General features: G+C 40.4%; 1 protein-coding gene across 4 annotated transcripts in view; it reads right to left on the reverse strand.

Moving 5' to 3' along the window:
- PGGT1B (protein geranylgeranyltransferase type I subunit beta) overlaps nt 1-16289 on the reverse strand; it is a 70138-nt gene extending 53849 nt beyond the window's left edge. Inside the window, exons 1-3 of one of the 4 annotated variants that reach the window (XM_077817331.1) lie at nt 16123-16289; nt 9353-9471; nt 4579-4635 (exon numbers count right to left, since the gene is read on the reverse strand). In XM_077817331.1, coding sequence (XP_077673457.1) covers nt 4579-4635; nt 9353-9471; nt 16123-16256 — 310 coding nt within the window. In that variant the 5' untranslated portion in view covers nt 16257-16289. Of the gene's footprint in view, nt 1-595; nt 663-4578; nt 4636-9348; nt 9472-16122 lie in introns of those variants that run through there. The other 3 variants (XM_077817330.1, XM_077817332.1, XM_077817333.1) reach the window with 3 other exon arrangements.
- Nucleotides 16290-21627: the final 5338 nt, after the last annotated feature.

A 21627-nucleotide genomic window follows, 5' to 3' on the forward strand; every position in this document is an offset into this window, starting at 1 on the left:
AGTGCTCTCCCATGCCTCTCGTGGAGGAGTTATGTAGATGTAGTAGGGCACTGACATTAGCAGGACAAGGCTGTAATGTGTAAACTGACATAATTAGGTCGATGTAAGCCTAATTGTGTAGTGTAGACCAGGCCTAAAAGTAACAAGGAGACTGCTAAACTGGAATAGACAATTTTTTTTTGGGGGGTATTTTCCAATGTATGCATATAATACTTTCTATAGAAAGACTTCTGCTATTTTGTTACTGATCCGTTGTACTTTCTTCTTATGCAGTAGCTTGGTGGTGTTCCACAAGAGCTCGACCACTCTACCTTGATGTTAATAAAGGTATTGGCAAGAAGGAGACAAATATTCCCTTTTTTTAAAAAAAATGATTTTTAAAAATAAAACAAATCCAGACACTATTTAAGAGCAAGCTATCAGAAACAGGATTTCCGGGAGCTTAAATTGATAACTTTGTTAGACACTTGTAACCCTTCTGCCTGTCAGAGTTGGCAGCAACAAGGGCCGGGTTCAGTATGTAGGGGTTCCATTCCAATAACACAATGCAAAACTGGCTCGAGCCCCCACTCAGCGACCTGGGACAAATACATACCACCCCCGCTGGGCGCCTCCAGCAGGCAATACTTCCCCTCTGGCAAGCACATAGTCTGAGTGTAGCAAAAAGCCTTTTAATAACAGAGAGAAACAATGTGGCATTATGTTGGGGAAACACCACCAACAGGATTCATAACACGACCCATGAGCAAAAAACCCACCCCAAGCAAATTGGGGCATGTCCTTTCCCTTTGGTTCTTGAGTCCAGCAAACCAAAATCATCTGAAGTCTCTCTGTCCCTGGTCAGGGCAGCCCCAGAGTTTGAAAGTTCATCTGCAGAGCTTTACCTCCCAACCTGGGTGGAGATTTGGGGGGGGGGGGAGGGGGGAAGAGGGAGGGAAGGTTTAAGGGCCACCTTACGTAGTCCAAAGCTGATGGCCCCACCTCTCCATGGGGCTCCGCTCTGCCAGCCGCCCCATGAGCTGCTCTAGGCATCCAACAAACCACTCTGCTCACCATCCCGCAAATTGCTCTGCTCGCCGTCCCGCAAACTGCTCCACAATATATCTTCAGGCTCCCCCACTACTTAACACAACACTCAGTGATTTCAGCTTAGTAAGTTTAGCTCTTTTGTGATTTCAGCTTGTAGTAGGGGAGTCTCAGTGCTAGTGCACCATTAGCCCAAAGTGAGCTCAGCAGCCTGTAACTAGACTCCTAATGGAATCAAAATTAGCTCTGATATTCCACAGTGGAGAGAGGAGGATGTATGTAAGGCCCTCACCAGGGGGCCCATGCCACCAAGTATTAATACCTGTCCCCAGCCTCTCTCAATTCACAGTTTTGGAACCCATGTCCCTTGCCTAGCAAGTGCTACTTAGTTGATGGCGAGTCCCTCCATCATAACAAAAGGCCAAGTACAGTTCCACTGTCCTTGATTCCCATAATCAGGGTAATACCAATGTATTCTTCCTGCCCCAACAACAGAGACACTCGGGATCCCATAGCAGCCAAAGTGACCATTTGGGCAGCTATGGCCTCATTCTAGGCAGGGTGGGTGTGCCTAGGTAAATGATATCGGCCCCTGAAGTTCTTTGCCACATCTCACCACCAGATGTCAAGGTGGAACTCATCCTGACTCTGCTTACACACTAAAAATCATCGTCTTAATAAAAAAAAATACCTAGATTTATAGCTTATTACAACTGTCTGTAACTCATTAATCCCTCCTTTTTGTCCTATGAACAGGGATGTTAAAGTGACCTTCAATGGTCTAAGAATATGTGCTAACTACTTACACTAAACTGTTAAATTTTGTATTTAGCTGTGACAAGGAATACCTTTCCCAGACCTGAAGAGCAGCTCTGTGCACCCTGAAAGCTTCTCTCTCAACAAACAGAAGTTGGTCCAATAAAAAAATATTTCTTCATCCACCTTCTGATTTTAGTCTTTTTTTTTTTTAAAATGTGTTGACAGTGGCACAAGGAAATGCTATTACCTTGAGTCTTTAAATGTGAAAGGACTAGCAAGTGGCATGTTGTCAGCTGAAACATTTAATTTAAATGTAGTTATGAAATAGCACCATCTAGTGTTAATTTTTGGTTTTAATAGTATGAATGCCTATTGAAAGTTTAAAGCATCAACTAATATGCAACAAGTCATCAAAATAAAGTTCATAACCACTCACTGTTCCAGTTATAAGTGTTCCAGTTATAAACAATCATAACAAAAAAGACAGCTGGAAAAAGTCTTATCTTCTGCTCAGGTGAAAGGGATAAGTCAAAATTATTCCCCTCCCTGAACCAATCTCCCCTTACCCCCCAGGGGAGTCAAACTCTTGCCTTGGAAAAGGCCAGATTGTGTTTTAAATTGTGGGCCAAGTCTACAAATGCAGGGACACACTAACCCTGAGCCACACCAGAACTCCCACCAGTGACAATGGGAGCTTTACACAAAGATCTGATGAAAAAAGCCTCCGTGTAGTAACTAAACTGTTAGTCATTATGAAACTGTTGCACTAAGCATCATACAGTGAAAACCTGATACAGGGCACCTTTACCACCACTTTTTCTGCCTTTTGTTGCCATTTGTCCATGCAATTACCTCGTTTGTTTGTATAACTGTGGTAACGGCACATGCTAATTAAAAACACCTTAACTTATCTGAAAAAGCCACACAACTTGGAAATCTGCTACTTAACACATCCCACTGAAATGAACAGAGTAGTTCTCACTGAACTGTTTGAGACTCAGGGCACGTCTAAGCAACATCAACTATTGCGACATAACTATGGCGCTGCAGCTGTGCCACTCTACCGCTCCAGCACGGACACTTCCTACAGTGACAGGAGTTTTTTCCATTTATGTAGGTAATCTGCCTCTCTGACAAGTGGTAGCTAGGTTGACCTAACTGGGTCACTGAGGGCATGCAAATTTTTCACACCTCTGAGCTATGCAGCTAAGTCGAACTAAGTTTTAGATCTAAACGAGGCCTGAGACAGCACTACACAGTCTTCCAGTTGTGAACTAATCTTTGCACGCCTAAGGGTTAGAATCTGTTTAAGGTTCTGAAGAACAATCATTTGTTTGAGTCAATCACGTATCCAGATATATACTTCAAGTGGGCTAGATCTAACCCTCTGTTGTGGCTTGGATGTGAGTAGTCAAAGTGACTACCGGTTAGGCAACTGAACCGTAAACATAAAAGCAGAATCCTTAGTTGTAAGTATGACTTCAAACATATTCAATTATATTTTTCTGTTTCTTCAGTGCCGGAACTAAGAACGTGGATTGTTGTAACAAAACTTAGGGCATGGCTACACTGGAAACTTCAAAGCGCTGTCACAGGAACACTCCCGCTGCAACGCTTTGAAGTACAAGTGTGGTCGCGCGTGAGTGCTGGGAGAGAGTTCTCCCAGCACTCCTGGTAATCCACCTCCATGAGGGGATTAGCTCAAAGCGCTGTCTACACTAGCGATTTAAAGAGCTCAGACTTGCTGTGCTTGAGGTGGGTGATTTTTCACACTCTTGAGCCAGCAACTTAGAGCACCATAAAATGTAAGTGTAGCCAAGACCTAAATTAAAAGTATGACAGCATATAGGCTCAGAAACTGAGCTTTTACCTCACATTATAGGATCTTTATTCTCCCCTCAACACAAAAAAACCCCCACCCCCCAAAACACACCTTCAATGGGGAAGGAAAGTCATCTCCTCTATGGTTTAGTCTATACCAGAAAGTGTTTGTTGGAATAGCTATACTCGCAAACCTGCTTAGCATAGGCTTTTGCAAGTATAGCTTACTCCAGTTCCCCGAACAAAATAATTACACCCCTAACATTATTATACCAGCAAAAAGTTTTAGTGTATACCTGGTCTAGGTCACTTTCAAATCCAGCAGAATTTTGAAGAGATCAAATGTTCTTACCATTGGATCTGTGGCGTTCATCTATGATGGATATTAACCCACCACAGGAAGGGTGGGTTTAAAATCAGGGGGCTATAAGTACACCGTAACTAACAACAGGTGCAAAGCACCTTTCCCCACTATACATAGGTCTGTGCACAGGTCTCCCTGCATCCATCCTAATTGCTTTCTTCTTCTTTTGGAAACTTCCAACATCCAACAAGATCAAGGAAGAAATTAATAAAATGAAGACTTTATTCAAGGCAATTCAGAAGCAGGTCGGACACAGTCCAGGTTCTGTTTAACTGCCCTGGGCAGTAAGAGGAAACCGAGGGAGGCCAAGGCCACTCCACGCTCACAGTGGAGCACAAGGAGGCACAGGACACAGCTGCAGCTCCCCTGAACACTGCTATGCAAAAGATTCTGAGTTGGGGGCGGGGGTGTGTGGAAAGGGAGCCAGGACACACATGAACCTACAATAGGATACACATACTCAATTTCTTAAAAAAAACCCCACCACATCTGAAAGTGAAATTGGACCATTATGAGCTTCAACTTCCGTTAGTGTTTCCATAAGGCTACTGTTAACTATACATTTGCTTTTATACTAATTTCTATTAAGGAACTGAAATGTTACATAACTTTCAAGGGTGGTAGCCCGGGGTGTTGAGGATCTCCAAACAGACACAGGACCTTTTCTGTAAGAAGGCAGAAGGCAGAGTGAACGCCATGAACCACACAAGAAGTGCACCATTAGTCTGTAATGAACACCGCTAATTATTAAATAAATATGTTCACAAGAAAGCGGAATAATTACAAAGTATTGCTGAAATGGCAGCTTGGTACAGACAAGCTTAAGTGGGCACAGGAGTTCTACCTATTTTTTCCCCAATAAGAAAATTCTAGTGGCACATTTTTAGAAATTGGTGCATGTATGCAACCAAAACACAACCAAAGTGAAGAGCCACAGTCCAAATTAAAATATAATACCATGATCTATTTTCACAGATCCTTCATATATAGAACCAAAACCCCTTTAATACAAAACAGAGTGCAACATAAGAATGATCCCACTGGATCAGATCAAAGGGCCATCTAGCTCAGTATCCTGTCATCCAACAGTGGCCAATCCCAGATGCTTCAGAGGGAATGAACAGAACAAGTAATCAAGTGATCCATTCCAACAACCATTCCCAGCTTCTGCCAAACAGAGGCTAGGGAAACCATTCCTCCTGATCCTGGCTAATAGCCATTGACGGTCCTATCCTCCATGAATTTATCTATTTCTTTTTTGAACCCTGTTCAGAGGCCCTCATTCAGGAAGGTGAAAATGGTACATAAGCAGGAAACAGCTGAAATTGAAAGTAGTGAAGAGACAAACATCAAGGTCAAGACTAAGACTTAAGTCAACCTTACAGTAATGTTACCATTCCAGAAAAAATAATGTTCATTTAGCACGCAAAAATGTTTTAAAAAATTGTCTTTCCCATAAAAAGTGGGAGGCATCAATTTATTCAGTGACAAAGTCCTCGCAATGGGACATTATTTCTACGAAACCAAGCGATTGTCCGAGACGTTCTTTTATATGATGCATTTTGGTTTAGCAGCTTGATAGGTTTTCTCTCTAATTAGACAGGTGTATTTGATTATTTTCAGAACAAATCTGCTCTGTTTTACTCAAAAAGTAGCTACTTCATTAAAAAGGCAGTTTAAAATTCATAAGGAAAAATATATTAGTTCATAGGGGTGACACTACATCTGAGTTATAAGACTGGACCAACAGGGAAAAGGATGGGCCATCAAAACAGTGGTCAGAACTCTGCTAAAGGAAGAGATGGGAGCTGAGCTATACTGTATGCATCTGGGACTAAGGACCAGGAATTATTTTTATTTATTAAGCAGCAGGAACATTAATTCCATCACAGAATTCTAGTAAACAGATCAATGAAGATAAAATAATTAGAATTCTATCCCCATTATTCAGCTACCCATTTATTCTGTATTTCATAATACAATTTAACTAGCTGAAATGTACTGAAAATTATGAGTCATTTCAAAATTTGAAGAGCTGCCAATTTAGCTGGTATTTTTAAAACGGCTCCAGTTTTTCCTTTTTGGACACTCACTGATACCAATATCCAATCTGTTACTATTATTTACAATTTTAATCCACCTACTTCATTATCCAGAAAAGTAGCCTTATAGATAAGTGTGACTTTTTACAATGTTTCCCAAAAGAGCAATATTTCATTTATAGCCATGCCTTTTATATGCCAAACACTTTTCAAATGCTCAACGACAGTCCCAGCTCCAAGAAACTCACAATCAAAGGACAAATGAAAGCAGATACAGGAAAAGACAAAAATAGGTGATCTATACACAGTTAAGACTCCTGCTCTCAGTGAATTGAAGTGAGATTTACATGGCCCACACAGAAAAGCTCAAGAGGTTGCACTATGCAGTGGGAGGCCTCAAGGAAGAAGGTACAGAGGTGACCGTGCTAGAGGTTCACAAATGGTAGACAAGGCTGAGAATAGGAGCAGTGTGTAGGGAACAGATAGGAAGCTTGACTAGGGAGGGGAAGAGTTCTGTAAAGCTCTGAAGGTGGCAACAGGAAGCTTAAATTTGATGTGCTAGCAGATGAGAAGTCAGTGGAGAAATTCAAAGAGGAAAGTTACAGGATCCAGTTAACAGACAAGGAAGCAGAGCTTAGCAGCTGTATTTTGTACAAATGTGCGTATTTGAGATGCCAGAGAGAATGAACCACAGTAGCCAAGGTGAAAGAACAAGAGCCTGAATGGGAGATTTCATTGTGGGAATGGAAAGGACAGATGCTGGAGGTGTTGAGGGGCAGGATTTTGATAAGGCCTGGATATGTGGGGCAAAGGAAAAGGAGGAGTCAAACAATTTTGATATTTGGGACTGAGTGACAAGTTAAGATAGTATTCTTGACAATCAGAGGGAAGATAAGGAATTCTGTTTTGTTAGTGTTAAAATGACAAGACATCAAGATGAGGGATTGGATGGAAATGTTACTGGTGAAGAGACAGATTTGTGACTCATCAGCATAGAAATGCATTGTCGCAGACGTGTTTTTTGCTAACTGCTCATTCCCATAGACCATTATGGGCTTTAAGTTGAAAAAGCTTTACATATTGTGCTACTGCATCAAAGGCAGCCTTGTTAGCAACCCTTAAAACTGAACAACTGGAGTTGGTGTCTTGCCATTCTTAGAAGGCCCCTGACTCTGGCATTCTCCTTTGACTAAAAAAGGCCAGAATCTGCAGAGCTGGAGAGCACACTACAGGTCTATCTATTCTCACAACTGTTATGAGGGGGCTGACATTTCACCTATGAGTTTTCAGATCTAATTTAAGGGATCGACAGACTGTCAGTATGGTGTATGCTTACCGAAAGGATGTATGTGTGCTTAGTGACAAGTGACAGGAGCATTATCATCATTTTAAAAATAAAAACAAAAGGAGTACTTGTGGCACCCGAAAGCTTATGCTCAAATAAATTGGTTAGTCTCTAAGGTGCAAAAGTACTCCTTTTCTTTTTGCGAACACAGACTAACACGGCTGTTACTCTGAAACCTTTAAAAATAAAATAAGCTGCTGGAGGATACACTAGATAAGGGTCTAAAAACTACTCTGCCCAAAATCCTGAATCTACTAGACAGTCCTGGAACAGGGCCAAAAACATCTGCTAGACCAAATGACAACCATAGGTCAGATGGTTCATGAACTGCCAGAGTGAGGAACAAATGCTTTATACCAGTGGAAAACTGGGAATCAGTTATTTTGCCTCTGTTAAGAAAGTCAATTTTTTAAAAAAAAACCTTCAGTTTTTTGTTAAAATTGTTTTTAGAGAAGAGAGTTAAATTTGGCTATATGAAAAGACTAGACAATACATTAGAGATTAATATTTTATTCTATTTGTAGGACGTATTCTATTCTAAAAAGAATGTAAGAAACAGTTGACATTATTGATAGTCTGGATTGATAAATAAAACCATGGAAAGATTTATCAAATAGTTTAGAAGGCAGAGTAATATTTGCAACTCATATGCTTTCTACGCAAGCAAACAAAAAAGGTAGATATCATCCCCCTTTTTTATGGATGGAAACACTGATCAGCAACATTAACTTGCTTGCACAAGACTACAATGTGAGCAAGTATTAGAGCCTGCAAAGGAACCTAGGTCTGCTGTCTCCCACTTTCTTGTCACTAAACCACATTGCCTCACAACCTTGTGTCCATAGTTGTGCCTTTGGGAACTTCCAATTGAGTCTCTAAATATTTTCACTTTTCATACATATATGGAAGTTGATCCTGCAGATCTTAACACATAAAGAGTTCAAATCTCCCTCAGTTACAAAGCTGTAATGACCAGTAGGTCAATGTGTTACAGGCATTAACTGAGGGCAGTAATAGAACCCAAGAATAACCCTGGCACTTGGGTCTCCACTATCTTGCAAACTCTGTAGTTATTTACACATGTGCAAAGTAAGCATAAGGTGAGTGTAACACTACAGTTCATTTCATGCTCACTTTGCACATATACAAAATGGCTACATATCATAAAGCATCTGACAGGTTAACAGTCCTCACGGTCATGAAAACGTAATTGGATTGCCTGCTATTCCCTGGGATACAGCAACAGTACCGTTCATTCTAAAAATATTAGAACAGGTAATTTAGCTATCCTACCTCCAAGAACTAGACTTTTTTTTAAGTGCAAGGTAATATGCTTGTCCCATTTTGTACCTGAACCCTCCACTCCCCATTTTCAACAGCTGCTATCTTTCATTTCCCATTATTGCTCCACTGCTTCCTTACCTGTAGCTACCTGACCTGTAGCTGCTTCGGTGTTGCTAACATTAATTATAACTATGTTGGCAGCTAAATCAGTACAATCACTGACAAGTACCACCCCTGCATGTGATGTACACATCTCTTTCATAGAAGTAGCCTGCAAACTCTTTAAAGGAGACACCTGCAGTTGGTTCAAGTATGAAAAGAGCACACAATAAGCCATCATACTTTATTGATTAGGAAACCTTACAAGCCACACAGAACAAATTGTTCTGCCCCACTGTTAATGGTAGAGTTTACTAAAATTTTACTTGTTCATATCTTCAAAGTCATTTCATGGCTTCAACTGAAATAGGTGAAAAAAGTTAAAACTATTGGATTCTTCTGAAAAGTCAGGTGAAAGAGGCTTTAAAAAAAACCTCAACTTTTATTTGAAGTTAATGGGAGTTGCAGGTACTCAGCACCTCTGGTTCTGAGTCACATTGGTTTTCTGTGAAAAAACTGTGCACTATTCCCAAGGGCTAGAAGCAACATAAAGGTGTTAATGTCAACAATAAAAAAAAAAAGAAAAGAAAAAAAAGCTAAAAACTCACTCACTGTCTTCTGTGGGGAGGACCTGCAGGGAATAAATCCATTCTATTATATCATCTTTGTTCACCACATCTAAGGAATCCAACATATCCAGACCAGAGAGTGCGAAAAATGCAATTGTCAACCTAAAAGAAAAAGATACGACTTTCACTTCCCACCATAAATTTCACACTGGAGGTTAACAAAATTTAATACAAAAAATGAAAAAAAAAATTAAACCTCAACTTTCTGATCTTGAGGAGTGAGACACATTAAGTACAGTATAGCTTCTACATAAGGAACTTTACCTGCAACAGTGTTTTAAAATTTACTTATTTCTATACTCTTGAATGAGGCTCTTCATTACATGAATCACATTTCCTTTGGTATGATTAATGAAGTGCCATATATTTAAGTATTTGCACTGGAAAGAAAAGTGAATCAAACATACTAGCTTGCTAGTGGCAAGCCAAGCCTCTGAGGACATGTCTCCGCTGCAATGACACCAGCGAATCAGGTTGACCTGGGTCTCTGCCAACTGACTCGGGCTTGCAGGGCTCGGGTTAAGGAGCTGTTTAACTGCAGTGTAGATGTTTGGTCTCAGACTGCAGCCCAAGCTCTGGGACCCTCCAGCTTCCCAGCATCCTAGAGCCCAGGCTCAAGCATGAGCCCAAACAGGTCTACACAGCAATTAAACAGCCCCTTAGCCTGAGCCAGCTGGCATGGGCCAGCCATGGGGTTTTTAATTGCAGTTTAGACATACCTTTAGAGCAGCAGTGTCCAATAGAAATTTGATGCTAGCCACACTTGTGGTTTTGAGTTTTTCTTATTAGCCACAATTCAATAGCCCATTAGCCACATGTGGCTAGTGGTGAAGGTATTGGACACTGTTGCCTTAGAGGCTTGTCACAAGCACATGGACTGAGAATTGTTAAGGACAGCTAATGGACATTAGGGTAAGAGGACTGGAAGGAACACAAATCAAACAAAACCATTATTCAAAAAGGTTCCTGGGAATAAGGAAGTAGAAATGAGACAAGAATGTAATGGGTACTCTTTTACCTCAAGTACAAAGCCAGCCCCTGTGAACACGCACATATATATTCTTTCTAAAGCCGCAGGAGTTTTGGTAACAGAGCGTAGCAGTGTCACACTCATATTTCTGAGCAGTGCTCAGACAAGACTTTCTTCCGTGTAATATCTTAGATAGGTCACATTGCTAAAACGTGCCTTTTCTCAAAGAGTGCCGCATGTGACAGTACTGTATCTTTGCTCTTGTCATGAAATATCAAGCACGGAATACCATACATCCACATTAGTACAAATACATAAGATGTCTGAGGTAAATCAAGTGAAAGCTAATTTGGGAACAATGATGATTCTATGGTAGTGTCAAAAACACATCCAAATATACAGATATAACAGCAGGCTGCCCACCGAAAACTCTTCCATGAAGCCAAATGGCCTTTTTAATTAGAGAGCTGCAAAGTTCTTTGAGCAGCACAAGATTAACCCTTCAAGGCTTCTTACAGTGGTACCTTCAGATGATTATATCTGTGCCACCACTCTAGTCTTTGTGAACAGTATCACAGCAAAAACATTTTGAGTCAACAAAATGGAAAGCTGATCTATAGACTTCATTTACAGCATCCCATTTTGGCACAAACATCAAATTGGCAATATTATGAAATAGTGTGTGATGGTTGTTTCACCTGCCACTTCAGGTACTGCATAAATTTCAATTTATAGTCAAGTGTCAAACATATATTTGACACATTTGCCTCCAAACTGAAATCTATGAAGTCAGGAGGCTCGTACAAATGAAGGGGTCCAACAGATATACTGATTTGGAGTCCCCTGCTTTCTTTTTCTTTTTTTAAAAATCAAGCCTCAGTCTGAAGTTAGAGAAAAAGGTCCATACTGATTACCAAAAGACTCAGAACTCCTGGTCCTCAGGTATGGACAGAGAATATATTTTTCAAGTACAATTCAAAAACCTTTTTAAAATGACTATTTGAGATGTTGAACAAGCAACACAGGAAAAGTACCATGATGTATCACAAACTTCAAGTAGACTTGACTCAAGGGACAGAAGATCTTATGGTCTTCTCCTTGTAAAAGAGCTCTGCAAGCACTTACAGCACTGAGTGTGATGGTAAGAATTACATTACTAAACTATCACTAAAAAGTTACCATTGCTATTGCAGCACAGAATAGCTAGAGAGAATTAGATATTCTCTCCATTTATTCTAGTTGTTCAGGATACCGCTGCTTTTAATTAAGTTGAAAATTTAAACCTGAAAATACCAATAAACCCCAAAAGTTGGTAGAATACCTGAAAATATGTTACAAACTGATAAGTTAAATCAGTTGAAGTTATTTCAACATCATGCCCCACTATGCAGTAGGTACAAACACTACTGATGTTTAATTATTTAATTAAGTACACCATAGAAGCTACAGTGCAGTTAAAGATTCTCCCTACCACTAAACAGCCAGTAAATGGAGGTCTCCTAAAAGTGGTATCAGCACTCGCTTAATCAAAAATATTGCGGACAGACTCCATGCAAGTTTCAACACAACTCCGCTAATACACCCCAAACATGGTTTACCAAACCTTGCTATTTTAGATGCCCAGCTGTGCAATGTTTTGGTGACATCAATAAATGTCTAGTGAGCACTAGCTTTAAGAGCTTCAAACTCATTTTCACTTTTGACCTGCACTGGTATTTCAATGCAGAGATCAAAGACTACTTCACTAATCTATTGCACAATTTATATAATTAATGAAATGTATGGTAGGAAGGGAGAAAAAGGACAATGTCTAAATCTGTCTTCCAGATAGTTGCAAATACTGGGAAATTCAAGTGTAAAAGTATAACTAGGCAGGCCAAAAAAAGAATTTGAAGAACAACTAACAAAAGATTAAAAAAAAAGTTACTGTTAGTTAAGTACATCAGAAGCAGGAAACCTGCCAATTAGTGGGGCCACTGGATGACTGAGGTGCTAAAAAGAGCATTAAAGGAAGATAAGGCCATTGAGGAGAAGCTAAATGAATTTTTGCATCAGCCTTCACTGCAGAGGATGTGTGAGGGAGATTCCTACACCTGAGCCATTCTTTTTAGTGAACAAATCTGTGGAACTGTCCCAGATTGAGACGACAAAAGAAGAGGTTTTAGATCAATCTGATAAATTAAATAGTAATAAGTCACCAGCACCAGATGGTATTCACCCACAAGTTCTGAAGGAACTCAAAAATGAAATCGCAGCACAACTGCCTATAGTATGTAACCTATCATTTAAATTAGCTTCTGTTCCAGATGTCTGGAGGATGGCTAATGTGACACCAATTTTTTAAAAAGGGTTCCGAGGCAACCCTGGCAATTAAAGGCCGGTAACCCTAACTTCAGTAGCAGGCAAACTGGTTGAAACTATAGTAAAGAACAGAATTTAGACACATCGATGAACACGATTTGTTGGGGGGAAGAGTCAACACAGCTTTTGTAAAGGGAAATCATGACTCACCAAACCACCATAATTCTCTGAGACAGTCAAACAAACATGTGGACAAGGGTGATCCAATGCATATAGTACACAAGCCTTTGAGAAGAACCCTCACCAAAGCCTCTTAAGCAAACTAAGCAATCCCGGGATAAGAGGGCAGGTCCTCTCATGGATCAGTAACTGGTTAAAAGACAGGAAAAACAAAGGGTATGTTTTCAGAATGGAGAGAGGTAAACAGCGGTGTCCCCCAGGAATCTGTACTGGGACCAGTGCTGTTCAACATACTCAAATGATCTAGAAAAAGGGATAAAGAGTGAGGTGATAAAGTTTGCACTCTTTACAAAATTACTCAAGATAGTACAAAGCAGTCTGTGAAGAGTTACAAAGGGATCTCACAAAACTGGGCGATGGGGCGACCAAATGGCAAATGAAACTCAATGTTGATAAATGCAAAGTAATTCTTATAGGAAAACGTAATACCACCTTTACACACAAAATGATGGGGTATAAATTAGCCGTTACAACTCAAGAAAGAGATCCTGGAGTCATCACAGATAGTTTTCTGAAAACATCCACTCAATGTGCAGCAGCAGTCCAAAAAAGCTAACAATGTTAGGAATATCTATCCCTTTCCTCATGTTTATGACAGTGAGTATAATAACGCCACTATATAAATCCATGGTACGCCCACACCTTGAATACTGCGTGCAGTTCCTGTCCCCCATCTCAAAAAAGATGTTGGAAATGGAAAAGGTACAGAGAAAAGCAACAAAAAATGATTAGGGGTATGGAACAGTTTCTGTATAAGGAAAGAGTAAAAAGACTGGAACTATTCAGCTTGGAAAAGAGACTACTAAGGGGAGATATGATAGAGGTCTATAAAATCATGAATGGTGTGGAGAAATTGAATAAGGAAGTGGTATTTACCCCTTTCACGTAACACAAAAACAAAATATCACACAATGAAATTAATAGCAGCTTTAAAATGAACAAAAGGAACTACTTCACACAACGCACAGGTCAATCTGTGGAACTCATTGCTAGGGGATGTTGTGAAGATCAAAAGTATAAGTGGTCAAAAAAGAATTATGCAAGTTCATGGAGGATAGGTCCATCAAAGGCTATTAGCCAAGATAGTCCAGGATGCAACCCCATGCTCTGGGTGTCCCTAAGCACCTGACTGCCAGATCCTGGGACTGGACAAAAGGGAATAATTGCCTTGTCCTGTTCATTCCCTCTGAAGCATCTGGCATTGACCACCGTTGGAAGACAGAATACTGGGCTACGTGAACCACTGTTCTGACCCAGTATGGTCTTTCGTATGTTCTTATGAAATACAACGTAAGGAATAAACCACCCTATATGGGCCCCAAAGTGATAGATGTGACTTATTATGTCTGTTCCATCTCTAGGTAGGACTTCATGAATATTTCACCCTTTTGTCACGTACCCATAGATCACTGTACGTCTTGGATTAAAAAATTAAATAAAAATTCTCTTATCTGCTCTCAAGCTCCCACAGGCATTTTACCTTCCTGTCTTTTCCCTCCTATTTGTTTATTTGGGGTTTTCCCTATGAGCAGAAGTTCTGTGGATCTTCTTTGCTGCCAGAGTGGGTAAACTTTAAAAGTTTTTTTTAAAATAAACTTGTTTTAAATTTATGATAAATTATGTTACAGTCTAAACTTGCTATAATCTGTTCACATCATTTAAATAAAATAAAAACTAATATGCTGAAAATCAACCTTATGAGTTAATGGCTGCTTTTTATATTCAGAGTCAGGGAGAAACACCTTTAACTTCTGACACTAAGCCTTATAAATAGCACAGTATGTCACCTACTACATTAAACAGTTAAATAATTTCCACTCTTTATAATGGAGTGAATGATAGTATTTACCCTTCCCCCACACCCAAAATATCAGTACTTCCAGCCAGTACAGAACAACTTTTGCCTTCTTTATTTTTGATATCAGATTAGCAAAATGCTTGAAGCCATTCATCAAAGTAACCTAGAATTGTTCAGAGTGTAATTTCTAATGTGGATTTAAACAATTAAAGTAGGGGAAAAAATCTAATAATTTTAATTAACTTAGTTAATACAAAAGTTAAAAATCTTGGCTTTGGGCATTTTAAATAGGATTCCAATTTCCATCCAAATGCAGCTTGGAATTAGTCATGATCAAAAAGATAGGTATCTAGTAAATAAGAAATACATCATCCACCAGTTTCCACCATAGTACTTAATTTCTGCATTTTGTACCTGAATAACGTACATTGAGCTCTCCAGTTACTTTAACAGATGTACAAGTATAGTGCATTCTCCTGGTTAGCAAAAAGAATGATCAAAACTAGTGCAATGACTATATTCAGTTGTAAATAATAAAACTGACATCTTAATGGCTACATCAACCAGTGAGAATTCATTTTCTCAAGATTCAAAGTACACATGGAAAACAAAACTCAGATTATAATTTAAATTATTGCTTTAAAACAAGTGACTTAATTAATCCAACCTGCATGCCTGCTGACCTTAAGTACACACAGCAGGGAGGAGCTCCTTCCAGTGTGAGGAGAACAGCTACTTACCTTTCTCTTAGCTACTTTTATCCCAGATGGCCTTAGGAGAATATAAACTGCAGCCCTGACTACACTAGTATTTGCAAGTGCTCTCACATCGCTGCTCTAACACTCGTAGGAATACTAGTTTAGAAAAAGCAATAGTATTTTAGCACAGTGACATCCAAACTTTCATGATCAGAAAACATTTTGGTAGGAACAGGTATGCCCTACGTACACCCCCCTCCCGCCCGCGATTACTACCAGCAGGGCAGCTGCACTGGCGATCGTGCAACGGCGGCCGTTTTCCCACCACAGGCTGGCGCGGCCACCCGCAGGAAGGAAAGAGCAGCTCAACGCACGCTACCCAGAGCCCCCGCACGAGCTGTCCCTGAGCAGCAGGAGCTGCGAACCGCCTGTCCGGTACCCGCGCGCTAACGGGATCAGGTGCGAGCGGCCGCGCTGAGGCCTGCCCGGAAGCTGGACGCGTGGAAACTAGATCCAGAGACTGTGTCACAGACCAGACCCCAGCGCTAGGGCCTCAGAGTGGCCGAGACGCGAGCGGGCCGGACCCCCGTCCGCGAGTCGGCTACGACCAGAATCCGACCTGGAGGCACCTCGATGTGACGGGCCCTAGGACAGCTCCAACGCCCCCCCCCACCCCCTCAGCCCCGCACACACTCCCCCCACTTTGCGGCCCTCTCCCCCCAGCGCCTTCCCAACCGGGCCGGTACCTGCTAGTCTCCAGGGACGAGTATCTCTCGGGCAGGATCTGCAGGCAGCGCTGGAAGAAGCGCACGTGCCGCTCCTTCAGGAAATCCAACCGCTCCTCATCCCCAATGCCCGGATCCTCCTCTGGCGCCGCCATCTTATCCGCCCTCCCCACCCTGGCAGCCACCCGGCGCGCACAATCTGCGTCACCAGCCACATCCGGCGCGAGCAACGCCCGATGGCTCACGTGATCTCGAGGGTAACGTGGTCTTCGTGACTCAAGGACGCAACACTGACGGCGCGGGCCGCAAGCTGGGCTAGCTGGTTTTTGGAGGCGTGGCCAGAACGTGACTTGCCACGTGCCTGCCCGCTGCGGTTCCATTCAGGCGCCCAAGCGAGGTAGAGCCGCTTCTCCTGTGATCACTGCGCGGTGGAATGAATTATGGGAGCATCACGCTACGATTACTAATAGTGATAGCGCTCTGGTTTGTTCATAGTTTGTAGACCAATCCATTAAATAGAGTGTATTTCCAAATCATTTTTTAACTTTTATTGGTGTGATTCGTAGACTACCCAATAAATGATGTTTGAAAGTTTCTTTATAACCAAGGACATCACCAACTGATGTTTTCACAGATTCAAATTTGCCTCAACTAATGTAGTGGCATTAATATTTCCCTTTAAATAATGTCTAAATAGTAAATATATAGTGAGATGAGGCATAGGAGCATAAGCATAGCCCACAACCTTCATCCTGTCTCTGTTCCATTCTCTCATCCTTTTAGAGAAGTCTTCCTTTCTCTTTCCTCATTCTCAGGTTCCCTGTTCAAACCTTGCCTCTTCCCATTCTCCTATCCTTGCTTCCTATTCACTCCTCCCCACTTCTCAAGCTGAAGAGTCCACCGCTAAACTCCAATTGCCTTCTGCCAAACTCCATCTTTTTTCCCTCCTACTCCCCAATCCAATCATCATAAGTCAAATCATGTGAATTTAAAAATTTTCTTACACAACAGTGTACACAAGATAAATGCCCTCTGATGCTGTTTTTCAAGCTTTTCTTCTTTTCAGAATATTGAAAATAAGATTCTCACCACAAAAGGAGAAATGTACACTAAGTCCCTGAACTAGTCTGAAAAACTGCTGTTGTGCATGTAACTGTAGATGATGCATCTGATTTGATGACATAGTATCTGCTACATCTGAGCACAGACACTGTAGTATCAGTGGTAAGCCCATAATCATTTATCCCTCTCCAGTGAAATAAACCAAATGAAAAGTCAGGGTTGAAAGTGGCACACAGGAAGCCCAGCAGAGATATTTGTGACGTGCCTCTCTCTAGTCTCTAGGGAGGGTACTTGTTTCATTCCTCAGTCTTGCAGTCTGTGGTAACATTATATTCTGCCTATTAAGGTTAACATTAAGTGCTCAAAGAAAGGCAACTTCCTTCTCTCAGGTGTTCATGTTGTTGAGCTATTTCTACATTGATTTTATGCTATTGACCAGCCTGTTTTCACTGCTGTTATTAAAGAAATCCTAGCACCTTTTTTTCTGCCCTACAAAGTATGCCATACCATCTCATCTAATTTTAGAGATATAGGTTCCAACCTCTGTCCTTTTGCAAGCAGACATATCAGTGGCATTGTAACTGAATTTTCTTCTCATCTGAGTACAGAATTTTAATCAAACACTTATCATATATACCTTTAGTGATCCATTGTTTCCATGTGCCCTCTAGCAAAGGTTGGAACTTTTTAATATATTTATGGAATATAGCACACTGTATTCAGAGTCAAATACCAAATATTCCTATGAAGCACTGACTATCTCGGGCATGGCAGACTTAAAACACCTTCCAACACATATAGCTTACTTATTTTAATGGAAGAATTGCCCTTTTCTGTCCTAATATATTGGACCATTTGATATATTTAACTGCATTTGCAAACACTCCATCAAATACACACATTCTCATGTTAACCTTAAAGTGCAGTTGCATGGAGAACAAAAATGGAAGATGTACACAACCAGTATGCAGCAGATATACTCATTTTAGAGAAAAGTGCCCACGAAGAATATTCATGTTTAGCCACAATAGAAGGTGTAACAAAAAACAAAAGGTAATTTGAATAATACTGTCAACTTCACAAGTTACCAAAAATGTATTTGTTTTGAGTTTCTCTCTACAGTGGAAGGAAATTCTCAACTGTGTAATTTAGAATAACCAATATGAGATGACTTTGTAGATCTACACCTACTCTTGCAGGGCAGGACTGTTCCCCAGAGTACATTTCATAGTGGTTTGATCCAGTCTTTTAACAGAACCAACAAATGAAGTTATTTGTGTGAATTACTTGTAAATTAATCAACATTACTTTTTCTGTAATTTCATAATTTTAAATGAGTCATTTTTAAAAAGCATTATTCATTGTTTTAGAAAAGAGGTTCTCAAACTGGGGGTCACAAGGTTATTACATGGGGGGGGGTCTCGAGCCGTCAGCTTCCACCCCAAACCCCACTTCACCTCCAGCATTAAAAAATATATATTTAACACTATTATAAAAGTGTTTTTAATTTATAAGGGGAGGGGAGTTGCACTCAGAGGCTTGCAGTGTGAAAGGTGTCACCAGTACAAAAGTTTGAGAACCACTGTTTTAGAAGGCTATTTAGAATTAATTTATATTTTCCATCGCTCTATTGCTCCTGTGAATAACACATTACGAATCAGGCCTTAGCATTATGAAAATTCCAGCTTCTAGTACCAATACTTTGAGAAATTTAGAATAAATGGCCTGATTCTCCAGCATAAACATCACCTAAACCCACCAGATCTAGTAAGATGATTTCCTCTGCACAGATCCTCAAGCGGCATAGAGCCAACACAGTAATTTAAATAGCACCTTCTTCCCAACTACCGGCAAAGGGGGAATGGCTGAACCATGTGATATCTGCCATAACAGCTCATTGGGGCCACTCATGGCCAGTGTAATTTACACCATGGACTGGTCCAATGCCCAGAATGAAGACAGCAGACAGGTAGTTTTTACATCCTGTAGGAGGAATATAGGTCCATGTTAGAACTGGGTGAACGCTGGTTTTAAACAGATGCGAGTCAGGCCCAAAGCATGTGACCAAAAAGAATGAGATCATGAGAACGAAGGGTTGTTTGTGTCAAACTTGTAGTGATCCTGGAAATAATAGTATTATCTTATTTAAAGTTTGGGCTAAGCAATAGCAATAAAGAGAAAATGTTAACTGGGCACCAGGTGCAGTAAATAATTGGTTAGAAATGCAGAGTCCAGTAGCTACAGAAAAATAGGGCAAAGTGAGATAAGGGGAAAAAGCTTGAAGAAAGCAGAATATAGCCCCAAACTGCTTGAGTTAATTTTAGCTAAGGTCCAATAATAGCAGTGACATCATTTGTTTGCAATAGCATGTAAAAAGCAAGGTTTTCTAGACATTCTTTGTCAGAGCTTTTCCTTACCCCTCTGGAGACGCACAATGGGAAGGTATCTCCCAGGCCTGACCCAGTTGTGAGTAGTCAGCCAATGCTTATAACTGCATTGTTGCTGGGTATAGAATATAAGGCAGTATATGCTTATATTGATATTTTGGATGTAACCAACACTAGCTGAGATTTCAACTAATAAAGGAATGCTTGTGTGGAAACTGAGTTGTGTTAAACCTTAAATTTAAAAGGGAAATTATTTCCAACACTGTCCGTATAGCAATCCTTGCTGTGAGATGCACTAATTTCTCCTCAAATACCACCTGGGATCTGGCTGAAAGTTTCCTTCCCAGTTGAGGAGCAAGGTATAGAGTTAATACTGTGAAAACTCAGATTTCTCAGGATCTTTAGATGTATTGTTTTACTGCATAGCAAAAAATGGAATTTTGTGGGATTAATACATTCACAAAAAATATATACATACTAATTTGGGGGAGTGAATAAAAACTGTAGAGGCAGATTCAATTGCACAGAGCCTGACTCTTAGATAAGTTTCTCAGTGAGAAAATAGACTGACCCGTAACCACCATTTTAAAAAATACTGGATCAAATATAGTACTAATGTACATTTTCTATTGGCAATAGTTTTCCTTAATTTTTGTTACTTTATAAATACCAACTCTGACCTGAAAAATAATGTTAAGAGTATTCAATGTACACACAACTCCTATAAATAAAATTGATGGAAATAAGAGTTCTTTCAAATCTTTGTATATGGCACTGGTGATGTCATGTATGAATTAAAACTAGTAGATGAACCAGAATATCTGCACTCCAGATATCTCAGGATATTAAGAAGGTTGTAACTTAAAAAGTTATTTAAAATACAGCAATGTAGTCAGCACTACATGCTCTTTTACAATATTATCATTTTACAAATAAACCTTGGATTTAAAAAAAAAACAAACCTCCAAAACTTAAATTGTTTAGATCAGAAAGCAGAACTATAAAGTGTAGCTTTTCAAATGTCTGTATCACTTACACTGATTCAGAGTTGTGTGCTCCTGCAAAACTGCTAGCTATCAAAAGGTAATCAGTAGGCCGGGAGGGGAGGGGGGGAAGCACCAGGCACACTGGATCATAGGCTGCACTGACTTACACCCCATTTAACCAATTATTTCCATAGTACTGCGCTGAGTACAAGTAAGCATGCTGTATTTATGTGATGTTGTCTTGCCTAGTGACGTCAAGGATCTCAATGCATAGTACAACTAACATTCTTGTCCACAAGTATTACTTGTAAACTGAAATAATAGTAATAGGATGAAATTTAATAATGAGAAGCGTAAGGTCATGCATTTAGGGATTAATAACAAGAATTTTAGTTATAAGCTGGGGGGACGCATCAATTAGAAGTAACGGAGGAGGAGAAGGACCTTGGAGTATTAGTTGATCACAGGATGACTATGAGCCGCCAATGTGATATGGCCGTGAAAAAAGCTAATGCGGTCTTGGAATGCATCAGGCGAGGTATTAATACCGTTATACAAGGCACTGGTGAGACCTCATCTGGAATACTGTGTGCAGTTCTGGTCTCCCATGTTTAAGAAGGATGAATTTGAACTGGAACAGGTACAGAGAAGGGCTACTAGGATGATCCAAGGAATGGAAAACCTGTCTTATGAAAGGAGACTCAAGGAGCTTGGCTTGTTTAGCCTAACCAAAAAAAGGTTGAGGGGGAGATATGATTGCTCTCTATAAATATATCAGAGGGATAAATACCGGAGAGGGAGAGGAATTATTTAAGCTCAGTACCAATGTGGACACAAGAACAAATGGATATAAACTGCCTGATAAGTTTATGGAGGAGATGGCATGATGGGATAACATGATTTTGGAAATTAATTGATCTTTAACTATTCATAGTAAATAGGCCCAATGGCCTGTGATGGGATGTTAGAGGGAGTGGGATCCGAGTTACTACAGAGAATTCTTTCCTGGGTATCTAGCTGGTGAATCTTGCCCACATGCTCAGAGTTCAGCTGATCGCCATATTTGGGGTAGGGAAGGAATTTTCCTCCAG

This window comes from Eretmochelys imbricata, chromosome 5 (assembly GCF_965152235.1).
Source record: "Eretmochelys imbricata isolate rEreImb1 chromosome 5, rEreImb1.hap1, whole genome shotgun sequence".
In the NCBI taxonomy this organism is placed as follows: Eukaryota; Metazoa; Chordata; order Testudines; family Cheloniidae; genus Eretmochelys; species Eretmochelys imbricata.